The 22357-nt window shown below is 29.7% G+C and overlaps 1 protein-coding gene across 3 annotated transcripts in view; it reads right to left on the bottom strand.

Annotated features, from left to right (window-relative positions):
- Positions 1-22357, bottom strand: part of LOC107451685 (neural cell adhesion molecule 1) — a 132262-nt gene that overhangs the window by 96115 nt on the left and 13790 nt on the right. Inside the window, exon 1 of one of the 3 annotated variants that reach the window (XM_071180573.1) lies at positions 3137-3854. The exons of 1 other annotated variant lie outside the window; for it this stretch is intronic. In XM_071180573.1, coding sequence (XP_071036674.1) covers positions 3137-3383 — 247 coding nt within the window. In that variant the 5' untranslated portion in view covers positions 3384-3854. Of the gene's footprint in view, positions 1-3136; positions 3855-22357 lie in introns of those variants that run through there. One more of the 3 variants, XM_043043174.2, reaches the window with a different exon arrangement.

Here is a 22357-nt window from a genome sequence, read left to right as displayed (position 1 = left end):
AATAATTAGCGTAAAAGGCTAAAGTTAGACCAAACTTGACCTAACAGACCAGAATTATTGCAATAAACTCGCATGTGTTGTCGCAAACTCACGATTAATCTAACAAGTTCACGTGCATTGTTACAAGCTGCTCACAATTATTTTTAGAAACACACGTTTTTTGTTACAAACTCAACAGTTATAAAAATAGCGTATTTGTTAAAAAGCATTATTTCATCTGACAACAGAACTTTCAAAAAGAGCCTTAATAAAAATCTAACAACAATCTTAGCATCTTTCTCTAACGCAAAAATAATAATAAAATAATCAGCTAGTATTCAATTAATGAACAACTATCTTAAATCAGTATCCTTTTAAAACAAATTTTTTTATGATGATTAATTTGTTTAAAACAACGCATCAATCAGTGGCAATTACAGAGAACTCCGATTTAAATAAAAAAGTTTCAAAAATACACAAAATAAGCCAAGCCGAAATAATTATCGCCAAAAGTCAACGATTCGTAAACGAGACTCGTCTAAAACTAAAAACGAAAGTCCAAGCATCATCTAACTTCCAGAAGTAATCAAAGCCAAAACATGTAAAAAAAAAATACTTTAATCATCAGACCTCATCTAAGAAAGACCATATCCTTACTCGAACGCAACAGTACCACTCTAGTACGTACAGCAGTGTCCTAGAGCTCATCACGAAGATCGCATAAAAATCTTGTCCTACAACAACATCATAAAATCCTAGGTTAATAAACAACCTTTCTCTCTTTTACATGTTTACCAAGGGTGAAGATCTCTCATTTTGCATTATATGGTACTTAAAATAAATTTATTATGCTTTCGTTCATTTTCGTTTAATGCACATATTTTTATAACGGGTATAAACCCGGTACTTTATGATCTTTGGTGTCAAGAGGCACTACCAACTTAGTAAAATGATCAGGGCCTAAGGTGCCAAAAGGTATTTTTTTTTTCTTCCCTCTCGCGCATTTTGTCGCCAACTTCAGTTAGTTATGAGTGGTCGTAATTTATTAGATCGTAAAGTGATTTCTAGCCAAACGATTCGATTTACCACAATTTCTTCCTTAATAGCTTTAATTCCTATCACTGATTTATAAATCTGAAGAGAGTTAACAATATATTTGCAAATAAAAACAAATGCCGCCAAACAAGCGCGGTATTTAATTTATGATGAGGTATAAAAGTTTATTTAAGTGTCCTTAAGTTAATGTAATTTCGGGTAAACATTTTCTTAGAAAGGTTGAATAAATCTTAAAGTTATTACTTTATTCATCTTCTCTTTTAAGTAATTATTGAATAGACTTACTAAATGATATAAGTAACATAAAAATACAATAAGAAATTATGGGGAAAAAATTCTAAATTATTTATCAAAAAGAAAGGATATTAGCAATTAACTCATTTAGTGGCAAATTCTAATTTATTGGTAAGAGCTATTTTTAATAGATATTTTAAAAGTAATGAAGAAATAATTATCCAATTAAAAAATTTAAACTATTAAACATTTTTGCAAGCATGAATAAAATAATAATGTAATTTCATGAATTCATATAAACTAAATTGAAAATCATTTTACTGAAGCAATAATAAGTTTATTAATGGCTTTTTTCTATCAAAATTTAAAACGATATCATAAAAAAGTTTTTTTTTAACGAATAGTCCAGGAAAAAAAATTTCGCTATACATAGTCTATTAATAGATCTTTCTTTCACCGTGACAATAAAATGAGGTACAATGAGGAGAAAATAAAGTTTAAATTAACTTATTTCCTAACAGATAATTAATTGATAATTAATAAATAAAGTCTTTTTAAATTAATTTTGTGAATTTTATAAAGTAATTGGTAGATAAATTTGTAAGGAACTTAAGTAAAATATTTTGTTTTAAAATTCAGTCATTAAATGTAATATTAAAACTGGTTTGCAAAGAGTTGGTTTAAAATTCTCATTACTCACCAAGCGACAAAAACTTGTAGACAGTATAAAATAACACAATCTTACCTAAAATGAAAACAAAAATAAATTAGTTGAAAATATTAATAAAAAAGCATAATCAAATTAAAATAGAAAAAATATTAAATGAATTAATCAATAAATTTTTAAAAGAAATATTAAAAATTCGGCATTCAACGAAATGTAAACAGAAAGGAAAAAAAATTATTAGCACCGGATATTTTAAAATTTTTTTTTAAATTACAAAAACATTATAAATAAATAAAATGAGCCTTTGAATTCATTCTTGATCTAGCGCTATTCATTTACAAAATAAAAAAGAGTTTTCATTCATCATAATTTACACAAAAACAAAATTTTGATTAAAAAAAATTCTATCCAAAGAAGGCTTTTTTTAAAGCTTGTAATTTTTCTCTTCTTTCCCTTTTAAATATATTTCCTATCGATTAAATGAAGCTAAACCAAAAATATTTTTACATTTATTTATTTTATTTATTTATTATTATTATTATTTATTTTTTTTTTGTTAATTATGTTAACGTAAATCCAATTTAAACTCACTTTTATTCAATATTAGGGACAAGCAAATATTGTTTAAAACGAAAAGATAATTTATACCTCAATACAAAAGTTATTATACCTTAATAATAAATAATTATGTCTTAATAACTAAAGCAAACAAATATTATTTAATGAAAAAAATTCGTACACATGTAAATTAACAGGCGCGTAAAAATATCATAAACGAATCATTGTTTTATATGAAATTGAAGCATTTCGCAACATTTTAATAAACAAAAAAGCAATTTATTCTATTTTTAAACAAAATAATCCAAACCTGTGGTAATATCACAAGCATTTCGCAACATTTTAATAAATAAAAAAGCAATTTATTCTATTTTTAAACAAAACAATCCAAACCTGCGGTAATATCACAAGCATTTCGCAACATTTTAATAAATAAAAAAGTAATTTATTCTATTTTTAAACAAAATAATCCAAACCTGCGGTAATATCACAAGCATTTCGCCACATTTTAATAAATAAAAAACCAATTTATTCTACTTTTAAACAAAATAATCCAAACCTGCGGTAATATCACGAGCATTTCGCAACATTTTAATAAATAAAAAAGCAATTTATTCTACTTTTGAACAAAATAATCCAAACCTGTGGTAATATCTAGAATCCTCACAATATTGCACAACCGCGCGATCATTATATCCATAGTACACAGGTCCACCAACATGTTTTTAAATATTCCTAACAGAACGCGCACTTGCAAATAAACACTAACTTCAGAACACCAATCCAAGAAACGACATCCATCCACAAACAAAAACAATATTCGAAGGAATAAATCCAAGAATAAAACAGAACTCAGAAGACAGCACCGGCCTGCAGTTCGATTGGTCATCTACTCCACACAAGAAACTTATTCTCAACCCTCTAAATGGTGAATAATAAAATATAACTTTTCCGTGAGAAAGCAGGTAAAGTTTTCGTTCTAGCAATTGACCGTGTATCCTGTCTTCTTGAAGACGTTCTATGGGGGTGGAGAGGAAGGATGGAAAAGAAAGATTGGAATATCCTCTCTTGCGTGTCCACTTGCTCCAGGAGCTAGGGGAACCAACTGTCGAAACCGGAAATTTGTGGGATGAGAACAACCAAATCATCCGGTATTTTTGTTTTCAATACTTCAGAAAAAGAGGAGATAATTTCGATAAAAATAGAAGTGGAATTCGAAATTGTGCACTGATTCTAACCTCTGCAGTAACGGCGGCTATTGTTCTCGTCTGAAAAGTTTATTGGGCCAAATCATTAAGTTGTTACCATTTCTAAATATTCTAGTTTCTAAATGCTATCATCAGCATAAAGAATCTGAAATAGGAAGGTTCAAAATATCAGGGCTAGTAATATCGCTTATCAATGACTGGGTTTTAAACGGTTCCTGCCTACCTACAGGAATGCGTGGGAGTTCTTTCTGACACAGATTCACACTTATCAGTAGTATTCAAAAACGCTTTTATTTTGTCTTACATTTTCGATTTTATACTTCAAAATCCTTGTTTTTAAATGTTATCAATTCCAAAAGGATATATAAGGATATAAATGAGAAAATATTAGGGCTGTTAAGGTTTCTATAGAAATGTGTCAACACGGATTCGCATTTATCTCTCGACATTAATTAATTATCGTTTCTAAGATTCTTGTTTCAATATAATATCATCCCTGAAAAAGGTATTTCGGTATAAAAATAGAATTTAAAGCGTTTTTATTTCGCTTCAGATCTTCCAAACAATCCAATACTCTTAATTTTTAATGTTATCAATTCAATAAGGATCTAAAAAAAATAAGAAAATATCGGGGCTGCTAATGTTCCAATAGAAATGAATAAGAATGTCAACACGGATTCGCACTTATCAGTGGAATTCGCTGGTCATTAAGTACTATCATCCCTGTTATAGGCTTTTTTATATAATAGTAGAATTTTAATCGTTTTTATTTTATCCCACATTTTCCGTGAATTCCAATGTTCTTGTTTCTATATGCTATTAAATCCGGAAGAATATAAATGAGGAAAATTAAAAATATCAAGGTTTTTATTGAAATGCGTAAAAGTGCTGCCAACCCGGATAACTTATCAGTAGATTTCGAAACCTTTTTCTTTTGTCTCATATTTTCTATACTATGTTACAATATATTATTGCTTTTAACGGACATTTTATACAGATCTAAAAGCAGGGGTAACAGGATCAGGGTACTAAAATATCAGGGTATCAGGATTGTAATTGTTCTTATATAGGAGCTCTATAGTCACAAATTGAAACTTATCAGTTGAATTCATAACATTTTCTTTTGGGCGTATGTTTTCTTTCTTATGATTTAAAAGTTTGATATTTCCCACCTTTAGTTTTACAAACTCATAATTTATTTGATTTTATATTACTTTCCAAAAACAGCGCGTTTTAAACAAAACATGAAAACTTTAATTTTATAGTTTCAGAATTTAGAAAATATGTTTAGATTTTCTAATTTTTATGCGTCTTTTTTTTAAATTCTATAAATCATAATCAATATTATTTTCTAAAAAAAAACCTTGAAAGATGTATGTTTAAATAAAATTAAGAAATAAAAAATTCCGTAGAAATATGGTTCTATATAATTTTCTCGAAGATATATTTAATATAAATCCAGGGAAAATTCCTATTTTATAAATAGAATAAAAATGCCCTTAAGAAGTCATTTACTGATTATCCCCTTCCAAAATAATGTTTTTCAGTTTTAAATTGAAATCAAAAATCCGAACTACTTTTATATGTGAAATATAAAAATCTTAGCAAAGAAATCTACCTCCACAAAATACTAAGTAAATAAATTTAGATTTAAATAAGCTGATGATATCACCAGCGGCAACTTCAAATACATCGCTTATGATCAGGACAGATTTTATAGCTGTCATTTTTAAGAACTTTTTTTGCGAACAAAATATTTTAATTTGGTCGACACCTTTTAATGACAAACGAAACACCTACTCACCTAAAATTAGTAAAAAAAAATTAACACACGATACACTATTTTAACAATTTATCTTTAAAATCTTTTAGAAAAACATTAGTAGATTAATGTAGTTACTTTCTTTAAAAAAAAAAGTTAAAATTCATTAACCACAATCTCTTTAAATAAGGCAAGTGAGCCACGGTGAATAAATAAATCAAAAATCTTCGCCAAGCCCCAAAACTTATTAGCAAAACTAACAAAGCTCTTCCTAGGAATGAAATGAAATGGCTTTTAATTTAAACAGGGTAAAATAGTTCAAGCAGAAAATGAAAATCCCGATTAAAAATTTTCAGCCAAGCGGATAGAACTTAAAACAGGAAATTATACGAACAAGCCTAACCTAGACTTGTTATAAATGCGAAAGAATTAAGTCAAGTTGGATTTATAGCCTCGAGCCCAAAAACTTAACTAAGGGATTAAAGAATTAGCCGAACAGAAAATACTGCTTTATTTACTTCAAAAATAAAGAATTTTGTTTAGCCTTCGTTCCCTATAGTTGTTTTGCATTTACTGCTTTTTTCTGTTGGCGCGTCATTTGCAAATTTCTGCAAAAAGACTGGACATTTGAAGCTCCAAGGGGAAAATATCTACGCCAAGACATGGATTTAATTAAATAAGAATTATAATGCATAACTTATTTTTGTTGTTTTTCCGGCAAAAGGAATAAAAATTTGAGAGAACAGAATTAATTTTTAAATAAAATATTAATAAAATTTAGATAGTTACATTTCAATTAGCGACTAGGGTTTAAATTCTTTTAATATAATTCATAAAACAACACAAAATAAAAATAATGGTAAATAAAAATGATAATAAGTTCTTGTCAGGTTTAATTCCGTACAAGCTTTTACTAAAAAGAGTCGGAATATATTAATAAAAAAAATTTTTATTTAAAAAAATGTCACACATTTTATTAAGATTATAAACAGGCTTTTGTAATTTTAAATGAGATGGTATGAAATGACAAATTTGTTTCTAAATCTAACAATTAAAATCTTAATCTCTGAAAACATTTTCAAACTAAGCGTATGACCATCGCCGTCATCATTTACATGCGATAATTCTGCGGTATTCATTTATCTTTAAATGTAGGAAAAATATTATGAAGTGTATAAAAAAGTTTAATAACTACTAAAAATAATAGATGTTAACCAAAAAATAAGTTAATTGTTCTTCCAGAAAAAATATTTAAATTTAAAACACAATTTCATAAAATCAAAAATATATTTAAAAAAAATTATAAATATTATTAACTCATTAATTTTTCTACTCAATTTCAATTGTTTTAATTTATTAATATTTATTTTTTTGTTCATTAATTTTTTGTTAATTTAATTAATCATAATAATTAAAAATTTCAACGCAGCCTGTTGCTCAATGAGGTAAATTTCAGTCTTAAGCCGGCCAGCACTTGTAGCTATATTAATACACTTCTTAAGAGGACAGCATACCAAGAGAAAAATCCTTCATAGCATTATTCTATTTCACCACCATCACTAATTTAAAAAATAAAAAAAGTGAATTCAAGCAACCCTAGAGTAAGCCATAGAGTTCCAAATACTGAAGAAAAAAAATTTTAAAGTATTAAAATGCAAAAAAATTATTTAAAGAGAACTTCCCTATTGAAAAATGATAAGCCATCTTCTCAAAATTTATTTTCATTTTGAAAATTTCATTGAAACTTCATGGCTACAGGGGTTTGTTTAGAAGAAATTTGGGTCCGTTAACGGACCCTTCACAAAATATCTTTTCATAAAAACAGACCGTTCACAAAATATTTTAACTTAAAAACGGACCTTTCACAAATTTGTTTATTTTCATTATTGTTTTATTAATCGAATAAACCCTTCCCAGGAATGGGGTGGGGAGAAAGACAGATGCAAACGAACTAAATTTTGTCTTCCGCAGACGCTTCTTCCTTTATTCGTCTGAAATGAATATTCTACGTTCAGCAGTATAAGGCTAAATACCAAATATTTGTATGTTGCATCGCTAATTTAGTAGCTGCAATTGCCGTTTATTTTTTAAAATTTGATTTTTTTAATTATAACTTTACAATGTTGAGCATAATCTTGTATGTCTTTATAATTTAAAAACTCCTTGAATTTTTTTTTTTTTTTTTTTTTTTTTTTTTTTTTTTTTTTTTTTTTTTTTTTTTTTTTTTTTTTTTTTTTTNCTATTGAAAAATGATAAACTATCTCCTCAGAATTTATTTTCATTTTGATATTTTGAAAATTTCATTTTGAAACTTCATGGCGTACTCTAGGTTTGTCAGAACTCACTCTTTCTATACTACAAATTTTAAACTACTTTTGCGGGTATAATAGAGCCTCCTCTTAAATGCTCAAATTTAACAATAATACTGTTAAATTTGACAGTAATACTGTTCAATTTAGCACGTTATTAAGGTAATAGCAAATCTGCACCGTATTATGGTTTAAGGTACCGATATTATACTTCAAACTACCGATATTATGGTTTAACGTTGAACAAATTTTTCTTAGAATTTGTGTCTTCGTGGAATGGTATCACAATTCAAATAAGAATGTCTGTAATATTTCTCAATAAGTACTAAAATGTAAGTTTTTAATGAGTACTAATATGTTAAATAAGTTCAAAGTATATTCTGTATCAATAATTCAGAGTTATAACTGATAGCTTAATATTAAGCGATATTAATAGGTATTCTTTCATGGCTGAATTCATTAAAACTTTGTAATACGGCAAGATTTTAATAAACGCGTGGAAGTTATCATCGTATATTCTAGTTTCGATAGAAACTTTTTTAAGAGCTAATATAATTTGCCTGTAAATACAGACATCAAAAGCGTAAAACTTTTAAGTTTACAGCTGATTATCCAGGTACAGTATGAACAGTATAAAAATCACCTCTTATCTCATACCATTTCCAGCATTTAAGCTGAGGGTTAAGTTTAATTTTCCCGTAGGTATAAAAATTTACCACGGATTTACGACGTCCTTCCCGAGTAGAATATTCAGTTGCAAAAAAAAAAAGGTCTCAGTTACCTAAAAAAGGCTGGTAGTCAAATATAATTTCATTACCTACCGTCATTATATTCAGGGTGGGATGAAGGAAGAAAAAAAACCCTCCACGAATTGGGAAATTTGCCAAAAGTAATAAAAGAATAAATATATAAAATCGAAACCACCGGGTAGAAGTCATAAAAATTAATACCTCGCGGACGTGACGTCCTTTTGGTCACTAATGTTTGAGTACAAGTCCAGAAAAAAGATGTTGGGTCAGCGCTTTACCACATTTTTGGACCTGCGCGTGACGACGTGGAGGATAGTATTAAAAGAAGAAAGCAAAAACGTGCTTTTTACCATGAACAGGGATTCGCCATCAAGGAACAGATAAAGAGAGGTAAAGTAAAAAAAAAAATCGTTTGGCAGACGAGCTTTTCTTCAGCTCCTGATTTCATACTCAAGATTCCAGAGAACGTGTTAAAAGTTCGTTTCATTATCGAAGACCTCACGATCCACGAATCGTTGTTTTTCCCACCCCTATTCAGAGTTAAAGTAATATGGTGATGAAAAAAAATCTTAGAAATTCGGTAAGTAATAAATTATGCAAAGCAAGCTGAGTGCTGCATTGTTGCTCTTTATCAGAGATATTATGCGATTTTTCTTTCTGGCAAGAAATCTGACATTTATTATTTTTCTAACACGCAAGACGATGCTAATTCCTGAATTTATTGTTATTGTTCTAGTGGGTTAATTAAAAAAATTATAGCTCAATTTTCCATTAAAAATAATTTAAACTATATATTTTGCCAAAACAGAGATAAAATTGAATTAAGATTTAACCTTTCTCCTCATTTTCCACTTGTTTGAAAGCAATAGTTAATAAGAGCAATTTCAAAAAAAAAAACTTTCATTAAAAAAAAGCACTTTCAAAAATTTGTGGTAGCACATATTATAATTTCAAAAGTTCGAGCCCCATATGGGGCAAAATTAGGAAGTCCGACATTCGATGTAGACCTCTAAACCAACTTTTATTTTATTAAATTTTTTAAACACATAAAAAGCAAATAAATAAAAAATTAAATAAAATTTAAAAATAAAATAGAAATAAAATAGTTAAATTTGCTTGCTAATCAAACCCCGGCTAATCAAAAAGTACTCATTAATTTTGTCCTATAGAGCTCCATCTACATTTCCGAAGAGAAACTAACATCATAAGCTTTCTGAGCAAAAGAGAGGAAGAAATAGTCAACTATTTAATCTATAGATAAGTCCGCTATTTGATCTTTAATATCTATACAATTTATTTTTTTATTATTATCAGGCAAATGCTTTTAGTAATCTAATTAATAACAACGTTGTTGAGTACAAGGTGTGATCAAAATAAAATAAATTTATATAGCAATTATTAACGAAAAATAGTAAATAATAACAATTAGGGCAGATTTGAAAAATACTTGTTCTGTCCAATTGTGTGTAAAAAAATGTGTTTTATCTTGATTTTCAAAAGCGTTTTATTTTGAATTCTGAATATGTTCCTCAACTTGCCAACCAATCCACTTTTACTTAAAAAATAATATAGATTTCTTCCGAAAGTTTTATAGTACTGTACTGCTCTCATTTACTACAATTTTAAATTTTTATAAAATAGCGGAACACCAATGTTTCACTAAAGCATTGGTTCAGAATCATTAATCTGAAACTTTAAGATTTCAAACCATTGTTGATGAAATTCGTAGACATGGATATAATATAACAGTTTCAATAATTTACCTAAATAAACACATTTTAAAAATGTCGACCAAAATTAATAAACAATAAGTCTTATTAAAAAAACTTATAATAAGTACACTTCTAATTTACAAATCATTTAAAAAAGATAAAAATGCCGTTGTAAAAAGCTCCAAGTGTTTCTTTTAGAAATTCAACAAGTATTTCAGTCTGAAAAATCTGGGAACACTTGTTGAATCCAAAAGAATTTCCAAGCATCGTCTGGACTGTTTTCAAAAAACCACTCCCATTGAAAAAAAAAAAATTAAATGTGTTTAGGACAAAAATAATAAATGTCATATGCTAACTTTCACTCGCATGGCATAAAAATTGTATCCATGCCAACAGGCGCACAGATTGGCCACTTGTTGAAACAATTTGGCAAGCTCTGGTAAAGAATGCATAGTGTCCAACTTGTTAACGCGCTTTTCTATAAACAATGGCGATTCAGATTAGAGTTAGATGTTAACGTTATTTAATTTTTACTACAATTAAAACAGTCAGAAAGAGATATGTTGAAGTGTTGAAAACCTGGACAAGGAAAAATCATCAATTAATTCACCTTCTCTTTCGCGAAATTTTAAACACAATTTTGATTTATAAAAATGTTTACCACTTGTTGACACAATTCAACACGCTCCAGTAAAAAATCAGTTATACTGGTTAACTAAATGACACATATTTCTATAAAAAAAAAAACGATATAATAACGATTCTATAAAATTTATTTAAATGTCTAATAGATACAGAAGTAAGATAAAGACGTGTCGCAGTGTTTTAAGTGTAGACACTGTAAAAAAGCATCCGCTTATATATAATTCAACTCTTTCCGTGAATTTTTACATAAGATTTTACCGTTTACTTTTGATTTCTGTAATTTTCGAGCACTTTTTGACACAATTCGTCAAATTCTGGCAAAGAATTCAGTCAGAGTTGTCAACTAAATAGCATATATTTCTAAAATACAATGTCACAACAATGATTTTGAATGCAAGTAAAATCCATTTCATTTCTATTAGAATTAAAGTGTAAGAAAGAGATGAGTGTTGTAAATGTGGACACAGAAAAACCATTCATTTATTTATTCATTTATCATTTCCGTGAATTTTAAATGACTTGAAATTGTCCTCAATTCACAGACGCGTGCGAATGAATTTGCTTTAAATGAAAGTACTTGATCAAAAACAAATCTTCCTCGAAAAAAGAACATTTCACGATTAAACAGAAAAATGTATGTTGACAAAGCGAGAAGTTCAACGTTAAATTTACAATGGAAACATTCAGCAATTCAAGAGATGTTAGGTTCATATTTAGCTTTCACTATAACAGTTTCATACATATAAGTTTATGTTGGCGAAGCGATAAATTAAATTTAAAGCCAAACTTACAATGGAAACATTCTGGAATTCGAGATGTTAGGATCATATAGCTTTCACAATAATAGTTTCATGAGCCGTGGGGGATAAGGGGATAGAGCGTTCGTGTTTCAATAAGGTGAACCGGGTTCGAATCCCAGCGATGGCTGGGCGATACGAATTTGGCACCCGGTTCGCACCGACCACAGTGCTGACTTAAATTATCTTCAGTAGTTGACGGATCATGGGTTAGAGCCCCTTTGCCGTCAGGCTAACTGAAGGAGATTTTCATGGTTTTCCTCCCCATGTAACTTAAATGTGAGTTAGTTCTATCAAATAGGCAAATTTCCCCCCATACTTGATCCAGGAGTTCCGGTCTTCTGGACTGGGTGCAAAATTACAAGTTTACGGAGTTGAGCATTAGTAGTCGTAAACCCAAAAATTAGGTCAGTTGTTCAACGACGGTTATAAAATAAACAATAGTTTCATATTGGCAAATTCCATTTGAGGATTTACTTTCATCATTAGGATTCCACAACTTTAGCGATGGTTCTATTCTCTGATTTGCTAAATTTCTGCGTCAGACTTAGTTTATACCATCTGTTTAATCAAACAATTATATTGGGAAATACTGAGTTAAAACAATACATTTGACTAAAATCATCAGAAACAATTTGTCAATAAAATAACAAGGAATGCATATATAATTATTCTCTATCTAAAAAATACATCATGCATGGATTTTACAAATATTTAATAAAGAAAAACAACCAAAGCAAACTTTGTATCAACAATATTAAAATTTCCATTATAGTTGCAGATAGAAAAGTAAATAATATTATCTTAAAACATTTTCCTAAATACACTGCCTCTTTCAGTGAAATAAAAACACAAAAGCTAAGCCAAGCAAATTGAAATTTAAGTTTTCAATTTATAAAGCCAATCTAATTTTCTTTACAGACTTAAAAACAATATCGATTTATCGATAAGAAAAATCGATTTAAAGCTACTGTTTTGCTCCACGTACTGAGCTTTGTGTTGGAATAAAATAAATAAATATAAATCTTTGCAAACTAGTACGGCGTGGTACAAAGTATAAAATTTTACTCTAATCGAATCAACTAAAATGAGAAAATGATAACACTTTCAACAGACATAAACGAGGTAAAATACTTTAAATTTATTTTGAAAATTGTAGATCTTTATTAAAAGAAAAAAGAAGATTAATAACTCTTCTTCTCCTTTACTACGGCAGCATCACAATAGATTAGTTCAGAGGTTCCCTAGTGGTGTTCCGCAGAACCCTGAGCTTCGGTGGAAAAGTCACAGGGGTTCCGAGTTCAAAATTTTTTATATCAGTAATGAGTTTTTGAAACATGTAATTATATTTATATCTAAACAATAAACCATAATTTCTTTGATAGTTTGGATATTTTTATAAAATTATTTAAGTAAAATATAAATAAAGAAAAAAAGAAGAACTGGCAAAATTTATAAAAAATTGAAGCAGTATTTCGCGTAGAACTTTTTAATTCAAAATAAAAAGATCAAATTCAAGTACAACGATTTAAGTTTCGCTATTAACAATTCTCAAANACTCCTTGAAAAAGTTTTTTGCAATAACGGACCCTATTTGCACAAATTCACAAAAGCAGACCTTGGTTGAAAGAATGTGATTTAACGTTTATTTTATGTTCACAAATTATTTTTTCTCAATTTTACAAAAACGGACCTTTCACAAAATGTCTGGACAGACCCCTGACTACTATAATTCAGCTTATTTTATTCAATTGCATCTAATATTTGCTCCCGAAAATAGCTGCACATTAGGCAAAAATCACCTTTCTGCCATTATTTAAAAAGCTTATGTCTCACAATATAAAAAAATAAAACTTCACGTATTTAAACGTTTTGTCTGTCACTCCTCCAGGTATTTGAAAGCGACGTTTTAAAATGACTACAATTTATCGCGAATCAAAATTTAGTCATCAGTCCAATTAGTCATACATTTTAACTGGAACTCTGTAGTACTGGATTATACTGCAATAAAAGATACCTGACTGCCACAAAGATTATTTGTACCATATTTTCGACAAAAGAAATTTATGAATAATCAAATTTCAACCGGTTTCCCTGTAGTTCAAAACGACCAACCACAAGTAACTTTTGATTCCACAGATCTTGAGCACGTATATCGCATGCACTCTGCGAATCGGACCGGAATTCGATTCTCTAGCCACTGGACTGCTGTTTCCTAAATGATGTGAATAAAATGTATCGCTATTCGAAATTTCCGGTTCCTACATTTTTTCTGATGCTAACTAACGAAAAAGACCCAAAACAAAAAAGAAGCGTTATATTAAATTAAAAGAACTGCGTTTTAAGGAAGACTAAAAAGGAGATGGTATTTTTACTTTGTCATATGTGCAACGAAACTCGTAATGCGAATCGTAATCTACTTCTATCACCATCGTTAATTCCTCCACTACTTTTGAAAGTGATGTACCCTACTCTTGAGAAGTATCATCTAATCTTAAAAACATAGTCCAATTCATTTCGAAAAGCAATGGTAATTTTAACTGCCATAGACGCTTTACTTTAAATACAACACAACTTTATCCACTTCCATAAACGGGAAGTTAATACAGCCAATAAAATCACAGGAAAAAAAAAATTTCTTACAACATATCCATTCCTATACAATAAATTAAATTTGTCATAATTATATTAAAGTGGTGTACCATTAATTATTTTAATACAAGTCATAAGGTCATAAATTGACCTCATAGGGGGTGGGCCGGAAAATTCCATCCTAATAAAATACCATAATAGCCATCACCTACGCAAATGTGTTCCTAGTTCCATGACGATAAAATAGTTTTATTCATGCGGCAAATGGCGCTTTGCTCACAAAATTTAGAATGTTGAAATAGAAGGGGGGGGGGTCCCGTAATCTAATATGAGACCACAAAAGAAAAATTCCAGCCATAAATACAACCGGTAGAAATTTTCGCGCAGAATACCAAGTAGAATTTAAGGATCTAGAAATCTCTCCATAATTCTTGAAGGGGGTTAAAATAATGTCTTTTTAAACGACTCTCAGTGCGATATAAATGCACTCTGCTGCCAACTTAAGAAACAGAAATAGCAAGCAAATATGAATGATTTTTATCGGTTAAAGAACTTTTTTCCCCACATAGCGCCTAGCAATTACTGCCATGAATCAAGAGTAAGTGGTGGTATTTTATAAATGTTCTTGCGGCTGGCATCGCGCTAGAAGCATAAAATAACTGGGTTATAAGAATTTTAAAATGGAGCAACAAAAAAAAAAGAAAAAAATTTGGCTATTGAAGCGAGTGAAGTTTCGGTCCATCATAAAAATGGCGCGAGTGAAATTTTATTTAAGCGTGATCAGTTGTTTCGCACAAAGAGATAGATTTTAACCATCTTAAATGCCAATAACTCAGATCGTAGAAATGATTTTAATAATAATTGCTCAAATCGAGTATTTAGTTACTCTTTAAGCAGTTATCACAAATGGATATTACGTATGTAGCGTTCGAAATATAACAACTATCACCACAATATATTGATAACACTTCATGTTTTTAGTAAGCATTTTGACACAGACAATACAAGTCATTTTGGTTAAAAAAAAAAAAAAGGTTTATTTTCTTTTCAACTTTTTTTCGATCATAATTTGATATATAGGTTTACAGTACATTTGACATCCGTGTAGCTTATTTTACCAACTCTTGTACACCCTTAAAAAATTAGGTTCAACTTTAAATCATAATATCAGTACCCAGAATCATAATACGGTGTAAATTCGTTGCAAACTTTATAAGGTAGAGTGTAAGTTGAAGCTTAATGTCGTGTAATCAAATTTAATAAGTACGTTATTTTGGTTTAACTTACTTAGCACCACATTAAGGTGGGACCAAATTTGAACGATTATTAGAGTTACAGTATTATTTGTTGTGGAATATTACATACGGCTTATTTTTTGTGTCGATATCTTATGGTCATTTGACTTTTTTTGCAACATTTTAGCACACTGTGTATCTTTAGAAACCAAATTACACTTAAATAATGAAACGAAGATTATTAATAGCATATACAATTTTCCTCATTATTCTTCTGCAGTAAAAAGTTCTGCTCCAACATATAGTGACCAACAAGGAGTTTGATTGCTCTGCGACGTACGTTGCAATTTCTGCTAACTAGTATAATGATGTTAACTAATATAATCATAAACGAAATGCAATGATGACAAAGTGTTGAAATGACTTGACTGCCTCACTAACCAAGGAGCACTTCAGAACTTACTGTTCAAAGTTATAAATAAATAATGATTTGCCACAAAGTAAAAATTGACTTTAGCTCTTGATGGAAAACCAAGAAATAAATAAGAACACAATTTTAAGTCCAAACTTCGGACAATTTCGAATGCCCTGGTAAATGGCAATCGATTTCAGCTGTCAACAAAGCCGAAAGACAAAAAAAAAAAGAAATCTTAAACATAAAAACTGGAAAATACTCCAGAAAGGCCATACATCACTCGAGCAATCATTCAAAAAGTAAGATAAAAGTTGAAAGTTCTCCAAATGTGGTCTTTGTCTCACAAATGGTTCATAAAAGGTGAACAAAAACAGTGGCTTTGTTCTTTTCAAAGAATTTTTGTTTGTTTTTTTCTCTCTCTCAAAAAAACAAAAGGCCATTTTGAGAAAAAGTGGCTAATTCAATATATTTTTTTTCAACGAAACATTAACCGTGTAACTCAATTCACATACAAAATTCCAGCCGAATTTATGTGACTGTGCGCTTGGTAAAGTAGAAAGTTTGTCGTGACTTTGAATTGAAATGACTTCGAAAGAAAATTAAATTAATAACTGCGACAATGAAAAAAAGCATTTATATTCCATGTTCGTTACATGGCCTAAAACATAAAATTTAATGCCAATATATTTAGTGTGCAGATTTCATACATCAAAACAATACTTGATAATTAAAATTTAAAGTAGCACCCAGCCAAAATAAAAATGCCACGTAATGAAAAATTTTTTTGTAGAGTTAAAAATATGCAAGCATATCTCATAACCTTTGTTAAAAAAAATTCATACATTGCAAGCAATAATAATTTTCATTTTATTGCTTGCAATAATAATTTTTATTTTATTGCTACAATAATTTTTTTTTATCGTAGTCGTGTTTACTAGTAACCATACAATAATATTTTAAATCGCAATGACAATTAATTTATGTAAATATAGTCCTAATTTATGATCAAATAATTAATTACTTAAAATTAAGATTATAAGTCACTTACATTTCCAAATAATTGAGTACTAAGTTATCATTTTTTATAATCAATTGCAATTTAAATCGGTTTTTGTAATTTTGAACCAACTTTTACTTTCATAATTTACATAACAGAAAAAAAGCTTTTTTTTTTCAGTGGAAATCAACACAACCAAAAAAAAATAAAAACTCAAAATCATCTTAACGTTTTAAGAAACTCAAGAAAATCAAATTTACTACTTTCAAATTTTAATTATTAATAAATAATCTACAGCCTGAAACAATACATCAGGCATTTCTTATTGCCTAGATTGTTTTTACCCATGAAAAAATGCGGGCTACTTATTATCCTCAGGTATAGTTGAGTTCAACTTGTTCTTCCTTGCTTTTAACAAAATCAAATCAGAATTCAACAAAAACAACTCTTCTTCCAAAATTCCTGTTTACCTTCACTCAAATGTTATCTTTTCTTCGAAAAACAGAACCTTGTCAGAAGAAAACGACTAATTAGTATTCAGAACTCGTTTGCAAGTAGAATCCGAACGCATCAAAAACACCGACTCCCTACGAAGAGGCCTGAAGAACACGAATTCTAGGTTTTAAAGATTCTTGTGGCTGAAGACGTAATCTATCACAAATGGTCGAATCAACAATTGCCACACAGAATTCCACCAGTCGTTGCCTATTAACGCTCGTTTATTGCGCATCCATAGAACTCTTGGAATCGTTAATTCCGGAAAAAAAAGGCCCGATCTCTGGCCCCGAACAATCCATCACACCATACATCTCTGCGTGGCTTTGAATAATGTTCCCATATGCTACCTTCCACATCGCCAAGTGCGTTAATCAGGCAGGCCAGCAACCATATTTCAAAGAGGAGGGAAAAAAATATAATATATAAATCACTCTTTTCTCTTTTATAACAATTTCGTGGAAGAAAAAAAAAGGAAGGAAGAATGAAAAATAAATTGCTGTTTCTGACTTGTTCCGCCTCAATTAACATGCATTCTAAAGCTATTTAGAATCAGAAGGAAATTTTTGAGTTAAAGATCGTAGATTCTTAAAATGCTGTTCGCGAAGAAGATTATTGAATTGGAGATTTTTAAAAGATTCATCGATAATAGAATTTGCATGTTAGACTACAGTGAAATTCTAAGTGGAAAAACTCAAAACATCGTACTTCATTTTTATAACAATAAATATACTTTTTAAAAATATACTATCTAATCATTATATTGAGGATTCGAGGAATAATCGTTCACAGAATTTAAATTTTTGACTATATTGAATTTCTAAATGAAAAACTGAATGTATTGATCGTATTAAATTTTTTATGGCAATAATTATGCTATTCAAGAATATCACATCGCGCACATTCGCCAAATGTGATAAAATCATACATTTGGCGAATAAAATTGTGTTCTAGCGGAAGTATTAGCGAATGATTTTTTCTACTGGAAAGAAAAATATATATTTTACTTGATCCTCAAAATTATGTCAAAATGAATTTTTTTAAAAAAATCTGTATTTTTTTTTTTATTCAATTACAGTGATTTTCGGTAGATACACCGCCTGACCAATTAGAATCGGGTCCAAATAATATAAGCCTCAAACAAACTACCGTAAAATAGTTTTCTATGACAAAAATATTAATAATAAAAAATTGTTAAGATTTGCATTTGGCGAAGACTTTAGAAAATTGGCGAAGATTTTGATGTTCGGCGAATTTACTTGCTAATAATTTGAAATCCTTAGTTCAGGCCTTAAATTATATTGCAATTCTTAATTGAGAAATTCAATACATCCGACAGAATAACTTAATGATGAGATGTATCTTTCCAAAGACAAGTTTACACAAAATCAAATTGTGACGCTTTAATTTTTGCGATTTAATGGAAGATTTCAATAAGTTGTAGGAAGGAAGACATCCAAAACAGTGCATTAAAATTTACATCAAGTTATTGAATAGAATTATGATTATAAACAGTTTTTGATAAGTTGTATGAAAACATCCAATAATTAACAGATTTAATGGAGTAATGATCATTAACAGTTAATGGAAAGTTGTATGAGGGGATCCAATAAAATTTTTATAAATCCGTAAAATGTAATAATGATTATCAAAAGTCATGGATAAATTATAAGAAAACATTTAATTATAGTCCATAGAAACTTGAATGTAGCGACAGATAACTGTCATAAATACACGTAATTTTAATTAGTCACATATATCAGAAAGAGATCACTAACTATATGATGAATCAATAACTACCACATGCTTTTTTTCCCATTCTATCTTGTAGATATAAAAAACTTTTCCACCTTTGACATGACCTTTTTTGCCTCTCGCTTATAAATGACAGGAGCGCAGGAAAGAATGGTGTTTAAATAAAATCCCATGATTTGAAAGAAAAATTATATTGAACAAAAACTGATATGACCCCTTTTTACACAGATCCTCTCAATTGAAACCTAATAAAACCAGCATAACTGAATTGGTTTGAATTGACCTATGAACCCCATTCTACGAATACATTTTTGCCCAGTTAATCCAAGTAAGAAAGCAAAGAAATAAACAAAAATAAGAACTCTTCCAAGACACGTATTTCTTCAGAATATGAAAGTAAGTTCAATTGAAAGTTAACTGTGACCTACAAAAAAAACGCGAAAAGGAAATGTACTTTCTTTATTCCATAGCATAAAAGATGCCAACTTTCCATAATGAAAATTCAACACCCACTATGGCCCAAGGCGTTAGCGCGGAATTGTAATTTTGCAATCCTTATGAATCATTACTTGAAAACGCCATTAGAGAAGATTTGATAACGTTAGAGATAGCCTTTAAAAATGTATAATTTTCCATGCTTTAAACAAAGTTGCAATGAAAAATAAAATGGACAATAAAATAGCATTTCATTTTCAAAAGGAAGCGTCCCAAATTCCACGTTGGAATTCTTAAGAATGCCAATTCTTTTTGGGATACGATTTTAGATTCTTTTTTAAGTGGGAAACTATGCCATTAGAATTTAAATAACTATCATTAGAATTTGATAATTGCTTTCGAAATTAAGTAATTACCGTTATCTCTGCACCACCAGGGTTTAAATAATTGCCTTTTACGTAAAATAACCGTCATTCTTAGAGCTACGTCATTAAAGTTTATGAAAAAAACATTTAGAGAACTTTAATCATAAAATGGTATAAATAAAAATATCGAATATATAGCAACCTAAACAGTAAACAATTAAATACCATGTTATTAAACAATGCAATTAATCATCATATTGAACGTATGAAAATACCGTTTTCACAAAATGACAAGCCTATGCCAATGCCAAAATTGATAAAGGGAAAGTGAAAAAATGAGTTACAACTGCGGCAGATTTATGTAAACAAAATTATAACCTAACTTAATCTTCTCTCTCTATATATATATGTATATGAAAGTAAAAGTTTGTCTGGATACATGTTCGCTAATGACTCAAACACCAATTTGGGTAGGTTTTTTTTTTCTTTTTTTCTCCCAGTAAGCAAATTTTTAAGGGTGGTTTGTATGCAATCAGCACTTTCGGGCGTTATGTGGTTTAGGTACAGTATCGAAAATACGAAATTCCATTGATGAAATCATCGCTATGGATAAAAACTTGCGCTGTCATATATAAAACATCGTTTTTACACGATACTTAAGAAATCGAAGCAGACAAAAAATCACTAGAGAAAATTAAATATTCTTCTTAAATTACATCGTCGCTTTTCCTTGATGCAGGTATTTTATCAGTCCAAGCTTCGATCGATAGTAATATTATTCATCTTGTTTAGAAATTCCAAGTTATGAATATCAACAGGTAGAATAATTACGAATGATGCGATTATAAAAAGACAGATAAAGAAGTAGAGAATTCATATTTTAAATACAGAGCCGCTTTAAGGAAAATTATTAATAATTTTAAAAATCAACAATAATAATTTTAACAATTTTAATTATTTATTTAATAAAATAATACATGGGGGGAAATGTAAAAGCCCATTAACTCTTCCCCAGTGTAAGATTTTAGCATTGATAAAAATTAGAAAAATTCCTCGGATCTCCTAAATATTGAATATCTATTGAAAAATAGATATAGTTTAATCTGTATCTGCCAATCAGGCTACTGCTAGCTAATTGTGATGCAGCAGCGTTTTTCTATTTCAACGTTCTATTACTATCGACCGTGAAATATCCACTCGATGCCGATGAAGTCGATATAATCCATACAAATTACATACACCGGATATGGACCCCGTGGGCCGATAGAACTATCATCTGCGAAAACTGAGGGTGGTTGGAAAAGACGGAACAAAAAAAAAGGGGGGGGGGAGAGACAGAAGAACACTAGCCAGGTATCTAGCCTTCCGCTCCATAAATCCCAGGGCGTCATTAATTCCACTGGGGTCACTCATCCGCGCCACCCCCATCAGGTAACGATCCCCCCACGCCAAAACTAACCGATATATTGAGTACTGAAGCGTGCAATATGGTAAGGGATGAAGTTCAAATTGCGATAGAAAGAATACAGAGCTGGCTTATGTCTCTAATGATAAGCCGTTTCGCGATTTATGTACTGATTATGGAAGATGTTTCAGTCTTCGGTTTTATCGAAAGGAAAAAATTTTTTGCTGCTGCAAAAAAGAAGTGTTTCTAGAAATAATGTTTCACACAAGCTTCAGTAACGATCAGCATTTTTTGACACCAGGATAAATTTTAACTGGGCTTGTAATGAAAATAAAGAAATCACATTTTTTAAAGTAGTTAGGCATATTGAAAAATCCGGACTTTGCTAAGGTTAAAAGTTGCAAAGTGTCTGGCGAATTGGAAAAGTCTTCAGTTTAATCTATCAGATAGCTTATTTACAATGATCCTTACATTCCTAAGGCTAATGAAAATGTGAGATTTGCTTAAACCTTTAAGGCAATGCATACAATAAGCTTTCACTACTCTGGGCTTATTGCTAACTACCTGATATACATTCAGTTTTTTAATTGAGCAATAAATGATATATTTTCCAATCAGCCTAAAGATATATGGCTTCAATAAGTCTAAGGAGATCAAAGACTCAGATTATTTATTTAGCTTCCAATTGAAATGAAAGAGCGCTGAAAACAATAATAGTAGAGAATCTTCCAATTAGCCTAGTGCAGTGCAAAATGATGGCGGCTGTTTGCAAAGAGTCGGATTATTTAATTTGCTTACGACATTTATAATTAAATAAAAGATCGTCCAAAACAATATGCCCTTAAGGTGAAAATGCAGTAGCAAATTAGCCACAAAGCTTATTAAGTATTAAATGACTTTCGACTAATTTTGAACCAAATAACGATATCATACAATATTGCCCACCATTTCACAAATGAGCTATATTTCATCACCCAAGTATCATTG

Source organism: Parasteatoda tepidariorum, chromosome 5 (assembly GCF_043381705.1).
Source record: "Parasteatoda tepidariorum isolate YZ-2023 chromosome 5, CAS_Ptep_4.0, whole genome shotgun sequence".
Taxonomy (NCBI): Eukaryota; Metazoa; Arthropoda; class Arachnida; order Araneae; family Theridiidae; genus Parasteatoda; species Parasteatoda tepidariorum.
This window is presented reverse-complemented; position numbering and strand designations above follow the sequence as displayed.